The following is a 19,117-nucleotide window of genomic DNA, read 5'->3' on the forward strand; positions in this document are numbered from 1 at the left end:
TCTTCTAGCTGGGCTTGCATCCTCCACCTTCCTTAAACTTTAGCTCATCCAAAACTCTGCTGCATATATCCTATCCCGCATAAGTCCCGCTGACCCATCACCCCGTACTTGCTGACCTACATTGGCTCCTGGTCCACCAACACCTCCAATTTTAAATTCTCAGCCCTATGTTTAAATTTCTTCATGACCTCTGCCACCCTAGCATTCTAACCTACTCCAGCCTTAAAATTGCCCCCAGAACTCTACATTCTTTTCTCCCCTTGCCCCACCATTGGCAGCAGTGCCTTCAACCATCTAGGCTCCGCATTCTAGAATGTACTCACTGAACCTCTCCGCCTCCCTCTCCTTCTTTAAGACCCTCCCAAACCCATCTCTTTGACCAGGATTTTGATCACCCCTCCTAATAGCTCCTTTCTTGGCTGGGTGTCCATTTTGGTCTGATTACACTTGTGTTAAGCACCTTGAGACATTTTTCAATGTTAAAGGCGTAATATAAAAGCCGGTTGCTGTTGTTCCTCCAGTGACTCAATAGGCAAAAGTATTGCATGATATGCTCCTTAACGATAGGAAGTGCCTAATGACAACTTGATTCCCAATCAGATGTTCTTACCGATTTCAACATGTCGATGTCAAATGGCTTAATTCCTTGTAACCTGTAAGTTTAAATGAAACAGGGGCAGGTTCCAGTACTAAGGTGTTCATGGATCCTGACTTGTTCAGGGTCACTGATACATGTAGCATTGTCCTGCATTGCTTGTCTCGGTAACCCAGAACAAGTCAGGATCCATGAACACCTTTGTACTGGAACTTGCCCCTGTTTCATTTAAACTTATAGGTTACAAGGAATGAGGCCATTTGCCATGTTGAATCTGTGACATAATCTAAAATGATTTTATAGTGCTGGATTAAAAAAAATAACGTGCAGGAGTCAGGTTAAAAGTCCTAAATAAATATGTTTATTAAACATTTGTACAGCACAGTTGTACTTAGCTTAACATAACTTATCTTTTAACTTTAATAACTTTAAAAACTTTAATAAATTTCATGTCAAACTTTTAAATGAACAACCAAACAAACAAACAAGCCATCTCTCCTCCTCCTTAGCGCTGTGCGCCACTCCTCCCCTAGTTGATGCTGCTACCCCTGCGCGTGCCCGTTGTTACAGACTTCTGCTTCCTCGCCCACTACCCCAAGGTTTATTCTGTTTTTTTTCCGACAGGGCGTCTCTTGTTGTTGGGTTATGACAAGGACAGAGCTAGCATGTGTCAATGCGGAAGGTCCGGGTTCCTCTTTGGAATCATCCTCAGCTTCTGGATCAACCCCTGACTTTGGTCTGGGGGGTTAGAACGTTCCTGGCAGCAATGACAGCCTGGGTGTGCCCCCTTATTTCTGTTACTACCTCTGTCATCTGTCCAGAAAGTCTTGCCACCTCTAATGACAGTCCCACAATTTCTCCCCTTACCTCACCTATTCCCCCAGCCAGTGTTGCTACTTCATGTGTCAGTCCTACTAATTCTACCCTTGCCCCGCCGAAGGTTTCCAGGAGCAATCTCGATTGTTGGACGTTCTCCCCACTCATCCCCATGAGATGTCCTATGTTCTCTGCATCTGTGTTTCTGCTTCAGCTCTCTCTTCCAACCTCCTCTGATGTCTCGCAGGTGTGGCTTGCTGCGACACACTGGGACCCGCAACCTCAGACGGCACACTTAGAAATGTCCCGTCGGTTGATTCGCTCAGGAAAGGGTTTGGAATCCTCAAGGGGTTCACCATCTCCAAATCCAATGTAACCATCTCGTGGTTGAAGTCTTCCTGCTGCCCTTCATTCTCCTGATGTAGAATATCTAGAATGGCAGTTTCCTGAGCATGCTCTTCTTCTACTTCAGGTGCACCTTCTGTCTCCTCCTGATGTGCAACATCTGCAAAACATAACAGGGATGCTTGGTTAGCAGCAGGGAGGAAGGAGAAACGTAGCCAGTACATGCAGCTCGTAACATTTAGCAAACCCAGACTGTGCAATTTGCAGGGCTTACCCTCTCTTGGAAACTGGGCCCAGCTTCCGCGTTGATGGTTGGTCTCCTTTTAATCATTTAATCATATCAGCTATCCTCTGCTCCACGGCTGTTTGTTGCAGCCTACTTGCTGGACCTCCTCCAGTTTGTGACCATTCTCGGTTGATCTGTGACACCATCTTCTGCAAAGATGAAAATGGAACTTTTTAAGAGAGGGTCCTTCTGAACACACACACACAAATCACATTTACAGATGTTATTGCAGTGCATAAATATAATTAAAAACATAGATAAATTTAAATTAATATTATTACTTACAGTCACTGCTTGTCCGAGGTCCTGCCACTTCTTTCTGAGCTGTGCATCGCTTCTCGGGATAATGGACAATGGACAATGCATTAAACTCTACTGTGACCTGGCCTCAAACTTTTGCGAGCACTTTTTACCGAAGCTCCCCTTGTTTTCAAGAACTTCCCATTTACTCTCAATTATGTCTACCAGGGGCTCAATTTCTTCCGCGAGAAATTTCTTGGCCCTTACAGCTTCCCCTTCTCCGTCTCTGACCCTTTCGCCTTCTCTGCGCCCTTCCCTTGCATCCATCTTTTGATTGAAGCTGCATTTCCTACCTGCAAATCCGCCTCTGCCACCAATGGATTCTCACTGGTGACCCAGTCAGACCCAACACGTGCCGATTTTTTTTTTTTACAGTGCATGCGCAGAGGTTTTTAATTTTTTTTAAATTTAAGTGTATGCGCAGTGCATTTTAGGTGCACACTGTTAGCTCCGCCCCCCAGAGATGGACTCTGGTAGCGCAGCGCTATATTTAGCTTTCGTTTCGGAGAGACTAGCGGGGTTTTTTTCGGTGCTGACGGTGGTGAGAAAAACATGTGTACAGGTAAGTGGACACCAGAAATTTTCATTGGGGAAAATGGGGGCCATTGTGCTGTCCCTGACAAAAATTTTAATATTTAAAGTTTCTAAGACCAATATTTATTCAGGCAAATCTATAGTATAGAGATATATACTAAGAATTGTAATACTTACCAAAGGGAAGTGATAGTTAATTCTTAAAACATGTTTGTTCATTTGTCACTGCAGTAGTCATAGTTTCAGGAGGATACCTGTGTTATAAATTTAGGGATTCCCTTCTTTTGGGTTCAGTGGTCACTCCTGTATATGGATATCTTGGCCTAGAAATTGCATTGTGCAGCACCCGTTCTTCAGGAGCTGCTGGACACCTAAGGTCTCAAAACGCTGCTCTCCATGTTGGGCAAAGACAAAGGAGGCGTCCTTTACCCATGCCTGAAGCAGGAGTCAGGCCCTCTACATATGCAAATAAGGGGCCCGTTCCAAGATTGGTTCCCTCTGATTTCCTCCCTAAACCTCTCCGCCTCTCTACCTCTCTTTCCTCTTTTAAGACGCTCCTTAAAACTTACCTCTTTGACCAAGCTTTTGGTCATTTGCCCTAATATCTCCTATGTGGCTCGGCGTCAAAATCTATTTTATTTATTACTCCTGTGAAGCGCCTTGGAACATTTTACTACATTAATACCAGTTGTTGTTGTTGATGCATCCAGCGCCATCACAGGTAAGTAACATACTGGAATGTGGAACTGGGAGGAACAGGAGTGCTGCTTCTGGCCCCACATTAAAGGACCCAAGTGCAACTCCAGGACCCTCTTTCCCCCCCCCCCCAAATCCGCATTACCGCATTACCGCTCCTGACCTGATCCCAGCAATCCCCGACACCCAACTACTGATCCTGAGGTCTCTGTAGGTCAATGTAAAATCAATTATTCTGCAGGACATGTGTGATTGAACAGGATAGTGTTTCCAAATTGTTTTTAAACTTCTGCTATATCACTTCCCATAACATTAAACAACAACAGCTTTCATTTATATAGCACTTTTAACATCCCAAGTTGCTTCATAGAAGCCATAGCAAATCAAATTTGACACTAAGCCACATAAGATGAAGTTAGGACAGACATGGTCAAAGAGATAGGTTTTAAAGAGCGTCTTAAAGGAGGAGAGAGAAGAGGAACTACCACAGTTTAGTTCATAGGCAGCTGAAGGCACGGCTACCAGTAGTGGAGCGATTAAAATCAGGGATGCGCAAGAGCTCAGAATTGGAAGAGTGCTGATGTCTCAGAGGGTTTTGGGGCTGGAGGAGATTACAGAGTTAAGGAGGGGCGAGGCCATGGAGGGATTTGAAAACAAGGACAAGAATTTTAAAATCGAGGCGTTGCTTAACCAGTGTAGGTCAACGAGCACAGGGGTGAAGGGTGAGCGGGACTTGGTGTGAGTTAGGACACAGGCAGCAGAGTTTCGGATCACCTCAAGTTTACTGATGGTAGAATATGGGAGGCCAGCCAGAAGTGCATTGGGATATTCGAGTCTAGAGGTAACAAATGCACAAATGAGGTTTCAGAAGCAGATGAGCTGAGTAAGGTTCTGGAGGTGGAAATAAGTGGTCTTGGTGATGGTGCGGTTATGTGGTCAGAAGCTCGTCTCGGGGTCAAATATAACACCAAGGCTGTGAACAGTCTGGTTCAGCCTCAAAAAGTTGCCAGGGAGAGGAATTGCGTCGGTGACTAGGAAACGGAGTTTGTGGCAGGGACCGAAGACAATGGCTTCGATCACCCCAATATTTAATTGGAGGAAATTTCTGTTCATCCAATGCTGGATGTCAGACAAGCAGTGTGACAATTTAGAGACAGTGGAGGGGTCAAGAGAGGTGGTGGTGAGGTAGAGCTGGATGTTGTCAGTGTACATGTGGAAACTGACGCTGTATTTTTGGCTGATGTCGCTGAGGGGCAACATGTAGATGAGAAATAGGAGGAGGCCAAGGATAGATACTTGGGGGACACCAGAGGTAACAGTATGGGAGCAGACAAGAGAAGCCATTGCAGGTGATTCTCTGGCTACGATTAGATAAGAATGGAACCAGGCGAGTGCAGTCCCAAGCAGTTGGACGATGGTGGAGAGGCATTGGAGGAGGATGGAGTGGTCAACCGTGTTAAAGGCTGCAGACAAGTCAAAAAGGACGAGGAGGGATAGTTTATCTTTGCCACAATTACATAGGACTTTGATCAGAGCCGTTTCGGTACTGTGGTATGGGCGGAGACCCGATTGGAGGGATTCAAGCATGGAGGTGACAGCATGTTCAAGGAGAGGAAAGGGAGGTTGAAGATGGGGACGTAGTTTGCAAGAATGGAGGAGGTCAAGGTTTTTTTGAGGAGCTGGGTGATGACGGCAGGTTTGAAGGAGAGGGGGACTGTACCAAGAAGTTAACAATATCAGCTAACATGGGAGCCAGGAAGGGAAATTGGGTGGTCAGCAGTTCAGTGAGGGAGCAGGAAATTCATCTCATGGGCAAGATGAGCTCAGAGAGGGCATAAGGGGAGATCGGAGAGAAGCTGGAGAAAGATGCAAGTTCAGGGCTAGAACTGGGGGGATCGCTAGAGGAAGTTTGGTCCGGTGTGCTGACGAAAGGGAGGGAAGTGGCAGAGGCAGCTGATCAGTTGGTCTCAATCTTAATAACAAAGAAGTCCATGAGCTCCTCACACTTGTTGGAGGTGAGGATGGATGAGACAGGGAAGAGGGGTTTAAGAAGTATAGAAAAGAAGCTGGGGGTTATTGTTACATTCCAGGATGATTCTGGAATAGTGAGCAGTTTTGAGAAGTTCAATACCGTTTCCATTTTATATGAATCTACAACACAAATTAACTTCATATTCAGCATTAATTAGTGCTAATTTGGCAGCCATTCTTTGGGAAACAAGAGTTTATAAAGAGGGTCTCATTCTGTGCTTAATGTTAAAGGTGCATTATTCAAACAACATAGGAGAGTTTTGAATTGTGTTTTTCCTATAGGAACTTGCTATAATCACTGTGGACAAAATGGGAGATGTTTTCAACAATGTTGGGCACATTGTTCAAAATGAAGAAAAGCATCTAATTTGAATAACTGCTTTATTATGTTAAAAGAAAATTAAAAGGTCTAATATTTCTTTAGACATTGTGAGTTGGATCGCTTTGCTCGTGAGAGAGATGCAAAGCTTGCTACTGCAAAGCAAGTACATGCAGAACAGATTCGGGAGCTGGAGAACAACGTACGTGAACTGCAAATAAGTTTGGAGACAGTCGAAATGGAGAAACGGCGGATGGAATGGAGCCATGCAGATGCTACAAAAGAGAAAGAGGATGTCATTGAGAAGTAAGTGACATTATTATTTTTTTCCTTGATCTAGTCGATCTCTCATGGCATTGCACATAAGGAGTTAGGACAAGTACAGTATTCAGGTGGGGGAATAATTGGACCCAGGCAGAGGAGAGGGTAGGTTCAGGAAAGAAGGAGAGATGAGGAGGATGGTGGTGGAGACTGGAGAGAATGGGTATTGCTAAGTATGGAAGAACTCCACAAGACTGAGTACTGTGAGCTAAAACTGATGTGACCTTAGTCTCTTTAATACAACTCCAGAGTGCCTAAGCAGCATGACAGACAATCTTTTATACTCCCTTGCACGAGGTGTGTAGGTGACCCTTGGGCCTCCAACAGTTGCACCCTCTGGTGGCAAGTCTTACACAGTTACAATGTTTACATACATAACATCACTCCCCCTCCGAAAGTCTTTGATACAAATTATTTACAAGTTGTGACGATCCGGGGCCCTACGCTCCCTGGTTGATCGTCTGAGTTCAGACTCTGGCATAGGTGAGTTGGTCGGACCATTGCTGCACTGCGGCGCGGTTGGTCTGACAGGACTGTTGGGAATGGTGGGTTCATCCTCTTGATTGATAGCGAGGTCGATTGCTGGTTGGGTGTGTGTTGGTGGATCGATGATGGTGATGTCCTCTTCAGGTTGTTCCTAGTTGTTGATGAACCGCAGTTTGGTCTGATCCAAATGCTTTCTGCACGTTTATCCATTCAGTAGTTTGACTATAAATACTCTATTCCAATCCTTGGCCAAGACAGTGCCAGCAACTTATTTAGGACCATGACCGTAACTCAGGACAAACACAGGATCATTAACATCAATGTCACGCGATACAGCCGCGCGATCGTGGTACATGTTTTGCCGGTGACGCCGGGTTTCCACATGATCATTTAGATCTGGGTGGACTAGGGAGAGCCTGGTTTTGAGTGTTCTCTTAATTAACAATTCCGCAGGGGGAACCCCAGTGAGTGAGTGGGGTCGTGTCCGGTAGCTGAGCAGAACCCGAGATAAGTGGGTCTGCAAGGAGCCTTCCGTCACGCGTTTCAAGCTCTGCTTGATAGTTTGGATTGCCCGTTCCGCTTGACCGTTGGATGCGAGCTTAAACAGGGCAGACCTGACATGCTTGATGCCATTGCGGGTCATAAACTCGTTGAATTCCGAGTTGGTGAAACACGCTCCATTGTCACTGACAAGGACATCGGGCAAGTCATGGGTGGCGAACATAGCCTGGAGGCTTTCAATAGTGGCAGTGGATGTGCTGGATGACATGATTATGCATTAAATCCATTTAGAATATGCGTCCACTACAACTAAAAACATCTTTCCGAGAAAGGGGCCAGCAAAATCTATGTAGATCCTGGACCACGGTTTGGAGGGGCATGACCACAGACTCAATGGAGCCTCCCTTGGTGCCTTGCTCAGTTGTGAGCACGTGTTGCACTGGTGTACGTATGACTCTAAGGCTGAGTCAATGCCGAGCCACCAAACATGAGACCTGGCTATAACCTTCATCATGACAGTGCCTGGGTGGGTATTGTGTAGGTCGCGAATAAACGTTTCCCTGCCTTTTTTTGGCACAATCACGCAATTATCCCATAAAAGACAATCTGACTGGATGGACATTTCATCTTTGCGTCGGTGAAATGGCTTAATTTCATCTTGCATCACCCCGGGAATGGCCAACCAGCTCCCATTAAGGACCAAACTTTTTACAAGTGATAACACAGGATCCTGGTTGGTCGAGGTCCTGATCTGGCGAGCAGTGACAGGTGATCCCTCGCTCTCAAAAGCATCCATCACCAGAAGCAAGTCTGCAGGCTGCACCATTTCCACCCCGGTAGTGGGCAATGGTAGCCGACTGAGGGCATCAGCACAGTTCTCCGTGCCTGGTCTGTGGTGGATAACATAGTCATAGGCGGACAATATTAGTGCTCATCTTTAGATGCGGGACGAAGCATTGGTGTTTATACCTTTGCTTTCTGAAAACAGCGAATTGAGCAGATTCTGGTCGGTTTCAAGCTCAAACCGAAGTCCAAATAGATATTGGTGCATTTTCTTAATCCCATATACACATGCTCACGCCTCTTTCTCGACTATACTGTTCCTCTAGAAGATGGCAGCAGCCGAGTGAATCCCAAAAGGGCACCTGTGGTATATAAACAGTACTTTGTGCGTGTTGATGCAAGTCACTCTTTTTGAAGATTCAGCCAGTTCCTATGTCATGTAGGCGGAGGTTAGGTCCAACTTAGTGAACGACTCCCCCCCCCCTCCCCCCACTAACGTTGCAAACAGGTCTTCCGCCTTGGGTAGTGGGTACTGGTCCTGTAACGAGACTCTGTTGATCGTTACCTTGTGGTCTCTGCAGATTCTGATCATGCCATCGCTTTTCAACACCGGAACAATCGGACTAGCCCACTCATTGAATTCGACTGGCGATATGATTCCCTCTCGTTGAAGTCTGTCCAGTTCGATCTCGACTTTCTCCCTCATCATATATGGAACCGCTCGAGCCTTGTGATGAACGGGCCTTGCATCGGGGATGAGATGGATCTGCACCTTTGAAGTTGCCGATGCCTGGTTCAAATAGCGACGGAAATTTGCTCAGCACTTGGGCGCACGAGGCATCATCCACTGAAGATAGTGCTTCGATGTCGTCCCAGTTCCATCGAATCTTTCCCAGCCAGCTTCTGCTGAATAGCGTTGGGCCATCGCCTGGTACAATCCACAGTAATAAATCATGCACACCTCCATCGTACGATACCTTAACTGCCGCACTGCCAATGACTGGTATGAGCTCTTTGGTATCGGTGCACAGCTTTGTCTGAATCGGGCTCAGTTTGGGCCTTTGTGCCTTGTTGCCCCACAGTTTCTCAAAAACCTCTAGCTCATAATTGACTGACTCACCCCCGTATCCAACTCCATTGATATCGGAATACCGTTCAGTTTGACTTTCAGCATAATAAGAGGGCTCTTGGTGGTGAAGGTGTGTACCCTATACACTTCTTCCTCGGTTTGAGTTGCCTCTCTTGTTTGTTCTGCATGATCCACGCCGGATCGATCATTCTCTGCCGACACTGCCATGTGGTGAGTTGCAGCACTCTTGCACATTCGCTGGAGGTGCCCCATTGTTTCGCAGCCTTTGCACACGTAGTGCTTGAATCGACATTGATGGGCTCGATGATTACCCCCGCAGCGCCAACATGATACTAATGGATTTGCATTCACACCCAATGGCGGACTCTGAGTTATCCTAGGTCTTGCAACTGCAGATGTGTAGGCTTTGCCATATGCAGTTCTGCCTGCTAGCGACGTTATTTTATGCACAGTACTTGCCGGTGAGCTTCGATGCTGGGAAGATATCTGTCTGGTATTATCGCTCGTGGTTATGAATGCCTGGGCTTGCTAAGGTCTAGGGATTCGGCAGACAGCAGCTTGCGAAGAATGACCTCGTGGCCGATGCCAAGCACAAAAAAGTCCGCAGCATTTCCCCCAAAAATCCAGCAAATTCTTAAGTTTCCGCAAGGCGTCTCAGGTCGGCGACATAACTCGCTACGGCTCTCGGTGCGGTGGTGCATGTAGAAGCGATACCTGTCCATCACGACGCTCTCCTTCAGCTTGAGGTGTTCCCGAACCAGCATACAAAACTCTGTATATGTCTTCTCTGTTGATTTCTCCGGTGCTAGCAGATTCTTGATGAGGCCGTATATTGTGGACCCACACACGGTGAGGAGAATTGCCCTGTGCTTGATCGCTGTCTCGTCCCCATCTAGCTCGTTGGCCACGAAGAACTGGTCGAGACGCTGAACAAAGACTTCCCAATCGTCGCCCTCTACAAATCTCTCTAAAATACCAACGGCAACCATGACCGTGTGAAAGTTCGTAATCTGTTATTCGTCACCAATTGTTAAGTATGGAAGAACTCCTCAAGACTGGGTACTGTGAGCTAAAACTGATGTGACCTTAATCTCTTTAATACAACTCCAGAGTGCCTAAGTAGCATGGCAAACAACCTTTTATACTCCCTTGCACGAGGTGTGCAGGTGACTCTTGGGCCTCCAACAGTTCCGCCCTCTGGTGGCAAGTCTTGTACAGTTACAATGCTTATATACATAACAGGTATAAGGAAGACGGACGGGGGAGGGGTGGGATAGATGGGGCATGGGAAGAACAAAGGTAGGGAAATGATCACCTCGGAGAAGAGCTGCCCAGACCTTCTGTATCACCACAACATGACATTTCAGTTAGGGAGGAGAGGGTTTGATGTAGGTTAAACTTTGCCTTCCCCTTTTAGAGAAAGAAATACAATTTAAAACCCTACCATTACAGACACGTCTAATGTGTGAGACACTAGGTTAGGCTTGATATTAAAAACGAGTTGACTATTTGTACTAATGCTTTCTGCGCATGTGTCCTCCCGACTCCGTCTGCCTCCCCGCAACCTCCCCGACGCCTCACGCCAGAAACCAGAACCGGAAGTGGGACCCCGAACACATTCATTCTGAACTGATCACGTTGTCCAATTGGGCCGCCAGCCTCCTAAGCCTCCCGCTGAGCCCCGAGCCTCCCGCTGAGCCTCCGACCATATTAACCATGTTTGGAAAGTTTGTAAAATTCAACTTGATTGTTTTTTATTGTCAATAAATTTCATTAAATTTTTTACATTATTTCCATGTCATTTGGGTCAGTGGCTATTGCCAGCTACTAGGGCTTTGGGTTAAGGGACTTTGGCTGGGGGAGGCAGCACTTGCTCTGGAGTAAGGCACTTCGGATGGGGGAGGCAGCACTTGCGCTGGGGTAAGGGACTTTGGCTGGAACTTGGTGGCTTTTGCGGGATTGTTCGAGATGTGTCCTTTTTTGGTTTCTGAAGTCAGAATGGATTAAATTGCAATTTGCTTAGTCAGTCACATCTTAGGCTGGGCAGTTTCATTTGCACATTCCAGAGAAACTTCAGGGTGTGACTTATCCTCCAAGGGGACCAATCAGCAATAGGTTATGTGATAATGGAGAGCCAATCAGAGAAATGGTGGTCATTTTGTTAATACAAATAGACACATCCTATTAAAAACTATTGCAGTACCACCTGCAGGCCTAACTATTACTACAGGCAGTATAATGGGTTTGCCCATATGGGAATGGTTACCATGAAAGTTTTCAGTGAAATGCACAGCCCATGTACAGAATTTAATACATAACTATAATCTTCTGTTGCATGTGGGCAGTCAAGACCATTTTGAATTTTTCAGTTAAAGCAGGGTTAGAGGGTGGGGGCTAATGGAATCGCTGTGGGGGAGTAGAGAGAGGAATAGACGGAGGAGAAGAAGGTAATAGGAGGTCGGGAAGCGGGGAAAGGAGAGGCAGCCGGGAGGGGAAAAGAGAGGAAGACAGGAGATGAGGAGAGTGGGACATGAGGGGAGGGAGGAGAGAGTAGGAAAAGAAAAGAGGAGAGGGGACATGGAAGGGAGAGCTTAAGGCAAGGGAATTCAGATCAGCAGGGGTTGAGGGATTGGGGCATGAAACAGCGGGGGAGAAGAAATGCAGTCAGTGGCGGGTGGGGTTGCTGCAGATGAGAAATGCAGTTGAGGAGGTATGTTACTGTAAAAGGGGAAATGAAGCAGGAATGGGGTGGCCTGTGAGGGGGAATTGGCAGCCAGTGGGTGGGTTGGAAGATGCATCCAGCAGGCGGGGGCGGGGGGGTTGGTCAAAATCTTATTGATCAAGGGAGGATTGAAATTTGGTTCGGGGGAGGAAGCCGAACTCTTGCTCATCAAGGGGTGGGGTTGGTAATGTCACGGTCACAGCGGTAGCCACAGGTTAAATACAATCTTGAGATGACTCAACATTTTTTATATATATATATGTTTTCTGCAGTTACAGAATTTTACAACACATGCTTCAATTTGGCCCATCTTGTCTGTGCTGGCTCTCTCACAGAGCTACCAATTCGCTGGCCTTTGTTTCTAAATTACCTATAATTTTCCCTTTTCAAATATTCATCCACTTGCCTTTTAAAAACTATTATGGATTTTACTTCCATCACTGTTTTTTGTAGGACATTCACTTACTCCTTTAAAACTTTTAGCATTGTACACAAGATCTCACAAGCCGCACTTAGATGAATTACCAATTTTTGATGCTGTTGGTTGCAAAAGTACATCAGGAGAATTTCCTTGCCTTGAATGGTGGCATCCAGCTAAACCATTTGTAAGATTTCTAAATCTCTGGCATTAAATTTGACAGCGAGACAATTCTTTTAAAACAATTGGAATAGTTTATTTTAAAAAAAACACATACACACATGCACATCCACCTTAGTTACAACAGATACAATGAGGTTATAATAAAGAGTGATACACGTTGCTTCCCTTTGGTTGGCTGGTTCAGGAAAGAGAGGAAAGTCTTTTGCTGAGTTCTTTTAAACCTCTCAAAGCCATCGTCCCTCCGAAAGCCTCGCAATTGGACCTTGGTTCCAGGGCAGTTCCTTATTGGCTCTCCTCCCTCATGTGGCTGTCTGGCCTGGCTCAGCCATCTCTTGATTAATTTAAATGGCTTTCCAATACACAAAACCCATGTGGCAGCTCTGTGGGCTTTCATTTTGTTTCTTTCAAAACTCAGCCCACGTTGGCAAACTGTGGGCTTTCATTTTGTTTCAACACAAACAGGCCTTTCTGTATAACCTACACTTTTAACATTTCTACATACACAGAAACAATTTTAATCATTAATAAACACGTTTATTCTTACAAACTGGACAAGCAGTTTAACATCTTATCTGAAGGATGGCACCTTTAACAGTGCAGCACTCCCTCAGTATTGCAGTGGAGTGTCAACCATAATTATGTGCTCAGATCCTAAATTGGGACTTGAACTCACAACCTTATAACTCAAAGATGGGGGTTCTACCAACTGAGCCAAGCTAACAATTACTCACCAGTTTGTAATTTTGAAAAGTGTCTATCACCACCTTAACATAAGAATGTTTAGGAATAGGGAAAGGTTATTAAGCCCAATGAGCCCAGTCAAGATTGTCACGTCACAGAAAATGAGCACATAATGCATGATGAAGTTAATATGCTGTTTGCCACAACTGCCTGCATAGAAACACAGAGATAACATGACAATATAAGAATACATGAGGATCATCATGACAGTAGGTACATGCATCACTGGAATTACTGCTGGGGTTCTCCAGCAGAAGATTGGTAGAAGCTCTGGATGTAAATGGCTAAAAACTGCTATTTCTGGAGTTTTTGTGGACGTTAAGTGAAAGAACCTTGCGAGAATTCTCTCCATCGTGTCCCTACACCCATCATACAGACCTGAACAGTATACTAGCATTTAACTACTAGCACTTTATGAGATAAAGATTTGAAGAGACAAGTAAGTACCCAAAATAAGCAAAAGGATTGAAAAAATGAGGAGCCTAGTAAAATAAATTGTAGCTTAATAAGAGTTAGTGTCTAGCTGCACAAGGAGTAGTTGTGGCAGAGACAATTGTAGCTTTTAAGGGAAAACTGGATAACTATTTGAATTAGAATAAGATACAGGGGAGAGAACATAACAGTGGGGTTAGTTTTAGATTGCTCTAGCAAAATGCAGGCACAGACATTATGAGCTGAATTGCCTCCTCTTGTGCTGTAAGCTTCCATGGTTCTATATCCCTGACAAAAATGATGCAAAAAAACACCAGCACAGTGGTTGTATTCATTATGTATTACAGGTATCGCATTGCATGTAGAAAACCCTTGGGTAATGCTATACCTAGGGTGAATCTTATGATCACTCTGAAACAATCTGCATGGGCAACTTATAATTCCAAAAAATAATTCGGACTCAGTAGAACAGGATTTACAGTCCTTGATGGGAGTCTTGCGTTGCATTCTCGCATTGCCGAAAGCGCAGTCCTGACTTTGGAAAACAGACTTATAATGTAGATAAGACAATTATGGTGGCACTAGGTGTCAAGATGTGTTTTCTCCTCTGTTGCCAGTGATATACCACGACCAGTTTTGCATTGAAGCCCTGTACAGACATCACAGAAGGTCTGCCAAAAACTTAAAGTTTCAAATTTGGTGCAATGAAATGCAGACAGCTTTGTGAATAGGACAGGAGCTAGATCCTGGCCAGCATCCAGAATAAGCAGAATGCCTCTTTGAAGCTTTAGATAGGGTATGCTTAAATGAGGTTCGATAAAGAACAGAGAGGATCATTTAGAGCGAATGTTTATCAGATGAAATATTTGAAACTTAGAAATAGTCATTGCTCCTTTAGCCACATTGTCCGCATGCCTGACACAAGACTTCCAAAGTAAGCGCTCTACTCGGAACTCCTACGCGGCAAGCGTGCCCCAGGTGGGCAGTGGAAACGTTTCAAGGACACTCTCAAAGCCTCTTTGATAAAGTGCAACATCCCCACCGACACCTGGGAATCCCTGACCGCCCTAAGTGGAGGAAGAGCATCCGGGAGCCGCTGAGCACCTCAAGTCTTGTCGCAAAGAGCATGCAGAAAACAAGCGCAGGCAGCGGAAGGAGCGTGCGGCAAACCAGACTCCTCACCCACCCTTTCCTTCAACGACTGTCTGCCCCACCTGTACAGAGACTAATTCCTGTATTGGACTGTACAGTCACCCGAGAACTCACTTTGAGTGGAAGCAAGTCTTCCTCGATTTCAAGGGACTGCCCATGATGAACCACAACTGTGTCTATTGGTGCGACCTACCAAGGATTGTAATGCCAATTACAATGTGGACTATATTCCTAATACCGTAAAATCCTGTTGATGGGTATCCTATTAATAGAATCATCAGTTTAAATAGAGCAGTTGCCCAGGCATGGTTTGGTTCTACATGCATTCTACAGAAATTGCTTCATAGGAATGATTAGAATAGAAGAGGCATTCTATTCTTTCCAGGAGAGTTTTTCAATAATTGGTTTCTATTGTGTAATGTATAGTTTAATGTTCTTTCAACCAATGTTTCTCGCATCTTCACTTTGTCTGTGCAGCACTACATTTTGACGGCTGCAGAATAGTGTTTGGATCTCCTGTTCCTTCAACTAATTTTTTTGAATATAATTAAATGTATTGAATTATACCCATTTCTGATATGCACAACTGGCATAGTATCTAAGATACACACTGTGCATTAATTGAACAAAAGGTCATTTCCATTGTTTTTCCAAAGTGCATGTAAATGCTGCCCAAGTGACATTTATTTTGTTTATTCTTCCTAAGTCCAACAGTTTCCACATACTACAGGAATTAGCCTATACCGTCAGTTGCGAAGATTGTGAGGGGCACTCTCCCCTTTCAGACTTTTTTTCTCCCCTCTTTTGAATATGTAAGCTTCTTGCTGGGTTACAGTTCTATAAATATTATCTGCCCTTTGGCACCTTGCCCAAAAGTGAGTGGCCTTTATTTAAACATGAACAGCCATGGTTAGTGTTGGTTCGATATTTGACTTTGAGAGCCATAATAGCCAAGCCTGCTCACGTCCTCACCTGGGATCCATTGTCACGCACTTCCAGCAAGGTTTGCTGGTTAGCACTCACGAGCAATGTCCCCACGAAGCTGTGTGCCTACGCAGCGATCTGGAAGTCCCGCGCACATATTGAAGAAACTGCATGTGCGAAAATTTGAATGACCGCGCAGCCAATTAAAGGGCCCGCGGAGGGAGGAAAAAAAATTCGAGGGAACTTTGGTCATGAGTGGGAATTCTGGGTGATTGTTCCCTCTCCCTTACCCATGAGCACGCAGACCAATTGTAAAGCCTCTACCACCATCCTGGCTGAGAACAATTAACTCGACACAGATTGGGGATCAAGTCTGGTACTCTTCCAATCTTTATGGCTGAACGACTTACTGGATAAATTCACTGACCCATCAAAGCAGCCATTAAGATGTTTTCAGCTAAGAACCTTGCCTGCTTGTTCCATTCTGCATTGTATCAAACCATGAATTGGTACTGTAATTACTTTCCTCTGTTGTTGACCGTTAGACAGCAATACTGTTCCCACATGATTAATAGTTTATTTAAGTAGTTGTTTCACCATGTTTTTTGTAATTTATTTAGGTTTGTGTTACAGAATTTTCCAAAAGCAAATTTTTCCCAAATTCTGTATGGCCTTTAAGCAATGGTTCATTTGGTTGAATTGTTTTTTTTTAAATCTAAAGATTTTGGTGAGTATAAAGTAGCAGCACCAGATCTCTGTGCTGGCTAAATGCTGGTCCCGAAACAAAGGAAAGGAACAAAGCTCATCCCTCCAGGTGGCTCCTCCATATTTATTCAACATGACACTTTGCCCGTATACATTTAAGACCCTAAAACAGCCTTCTGTAGCCTACACGAGGGCATCACCACATCCATTTAGCCCATGAAATCTGTTGAGGTTACTCTTTAAAATTTGAGTGAGGAGCCAAAAAATTTGGAATCATATCAAGGACCTTGTGCTAAGAAGCATATTTGGTAAAGTCACCGATTTGCTCAGGCAGCTGTGACAGGTTAGAAAAAGGAATTTTACTTTGTTAGCCCAAAGTGTCAGTCGAAAGCCTGGAATTAAGCCAACTGAATAAACTTCACAGAAAGAAATTCAAACTGCTCTTTGTCTCAATTATCTAGGCAGTCTGTCCAGAGGAGCAGCTAGCTGCCTTCAGACAGCTTTGTTGATGCTTACTTTCAAATCGCCTTTGGACAACAGAATCAAAATCTCCTGGGGTTCTAATTTCAGGGAAAGATCGACCAGTAGAGATTTCCATTGGCCCTACATCTGTCCTTACAATTTTCACAAAATGCTTGTTTGTGTTGCAGGCCATTCACAGCTGCAATTTTTCACATTGGCTTGAAAGAGCAGTTTGCCTGAAGGCTGCTCAGGGAGCAAAACAACATGTTTTCTCTATCTTTCAGTTTTTGGTCTGATGGCAGTCATTTTTTGAGACCTCTGCTACTTAATTTCTTCTCCTAATTGTCTTCAAATGAATCACTCCAATTCTTAATATCTCTGTTAATGCGAAAATAGATTGAGCTGCAGCTCAGGAGATGTGATGGTCCCAGGAACAATGAGCAAGTTGAGGCTTTCAGCTCCTTCTTTACAACAACAACTTGTATTTATATAGCACCTTTAACGTAGTGAAATGTCCCAAGGCGTATTATGTGATAGGAGTATTATGTGATAGAAATTTGACACTGAGCTGCATACATAGAAATTAGCACAGGTGGTCAAAGAGGTATGTTTTAACGAGCGTCTTGAAGGAGGAAAGAGAGGTAGCGAAGCGGAGAGGTTTAGGCAAGGAGTTCCAGAGCTTGGGGCCTAGGCAACAGAAGGCACGCCCACCAATGGTTGAGCGATTATAATCAGGGATGTTCAAGGGCAGAATTAGAGGACAACAGACATCTTGGGGGGGTTGTGGGGCTGGAGGAGATTACTGAGAAAGGAAGGGACGAGGCCATGGAGGGATTTGAAAATAAGGATGAGAATTTTGAAATTGAGGCGTTGCTTTACCGGAAGCCAATGTACGTCAGCGAGCACAGGGGTGATGGGTGAACGGGACTTGCTACAAATTAGGACACAGGCAGCCGAGTTTTGGATCACCACTAGTTTATGTAGGGTAGAATGTGGGAGGACAGCCAGGAGTGCACTGGAATAGTCAAATCTAAAAGGTAACAAAGGCATGGATGAGGCTTTCAGCAGCGGATGAGCTGAGGCAAGGGCGGAGACGAGCGATGTTACAGAGGTGGAAAAAGGCGTCTTAGTTATGCTGCGGATATGTGGTCGAAAGCTCATTTCAGGGTCAAATATGACACCAAGGTTGCGAACATTCTGGTTCAGCCTCAGATAGGAGTTGGGGAGATGGATGGAGTCAGTGTCAAGGGAACGGAGTTTGTGGCGGGGACCGAAAACAATGGCTTTGGTCTTCCCAATATTCAATTGGAGAAAATCTCTGCTCATCCAGAACTGGATGTCAGATTAGCAGTCTGACAATTTAGAGACCATGGAGGGGTCGAGAGAAGTGGTATTGAGGTAGAGCTGCATACATGTGGAAACTGACGCTGTGTTTTCAGATGATGTCGCCAAGGGGCAACATGTAGATGAGAAATAGAAGGAGGCCAAGGATAGATCTTTGGGGAACACCAGAGGTAACGATGCGGGAGTGGGAAGAGAAACCATTACAGGTGATTCTCTAGCTACGATTAGATAGATAAGAATGCAACCAGGCAGGTGGAATCCAACCCAGCTGGACGACGGTGGAGAGGAGTTGGAGATGGATAGAGTGGTCAACCGTGTCAAAGGCCGCATTACAAGTCCAGAAGGATGAGGAGGGATAGTTTGCCTTTGTCACAGTCACAAAGGATGCCATTTGTGACTTTGATGAGAGCCGTTTCGGTACTGTGGCAGGCTTGGAAACTGGATTGAAGGGATTCAAACATGAAATTGCGGGAGAGTTGGGCATGGATTTGGAAGGCTACAACATGTTCAAGGACTTTGAAGAGGAAAGGGAGGTTGGAGATGGGATGGTAGTTTGCAAGAACAGAGGATTCGAGGGTTGTTTTTTTGAGGAGAGGGGTGATGACAGCAGATTTGAGGGAGAGGGGGACAGCACCAGAGGAGAGCGAACCATTAACAATGTCAACTAATATTGGAGCCAGAAAAGGATGTTGGGTGGTCAGCAGTTTGGTGGGAATAGGGTCAAGGGAGCAGGAAGTGGGTCTCGTGCACAGGATGAGCTCAGAAGGGTCATGAGGGGAGATCGGCGAGGAACTGGAGAAAGATGTGAGGTCAGGGCTAGGGCAGGGAGCTTCCTTAGAGGAAGTTTGGCCCGGTGGGCTAGGGGAAGGAAGGGCTGTGGCAGCTGAATGGATGGTCTCAGTCTTAGAGTCAAAGAAGTCTATGAGCGGCC

At 45.2% G+C, this 19,117-nt stretch overlaps 1 protein-coding gene across 3 annotated transcripts in view; it reads left to right on the forward strand.

The window, feature by feature from the left end:
• ccdc57 (coiled-coil domain containing 57) overlaps positions 1 to 19,117 on the forward strand; it is a 159,136-nt gene that overhangs the window by 64,032 nt on the left and 75,987 nt on the right. For all 3 annotated transcript variants that reach the window (XM_070857664.1, XM_070857663.1, XM_070857665.1), the window contains one exon: positions 6,028 to 6,228. In XM_070857664.1, the coding sequence (XP_070713765.1) occupies positions 6,028 to 6,228 (201 nt within the window). The remainder of the gene's footprint in view (positions 1 to 6,027; positions 6,229 to 19,117) is intronic.

This window comes from Pristiophorus japonicus, chromosome 16 (assembly GCF_044704955.1).
Source record: "Pristiophorus japonicus isolate sPriJap1 chromosome 16, sPriJap1.hap1, whole genome shotgun sequence".
NCBI classification, from domain to species: Eukaryota; Metazoa; Chordata; class Chondrichthyes; family Pristiophoridae; genus Pristiophorus; species Pristiophorus japonicus.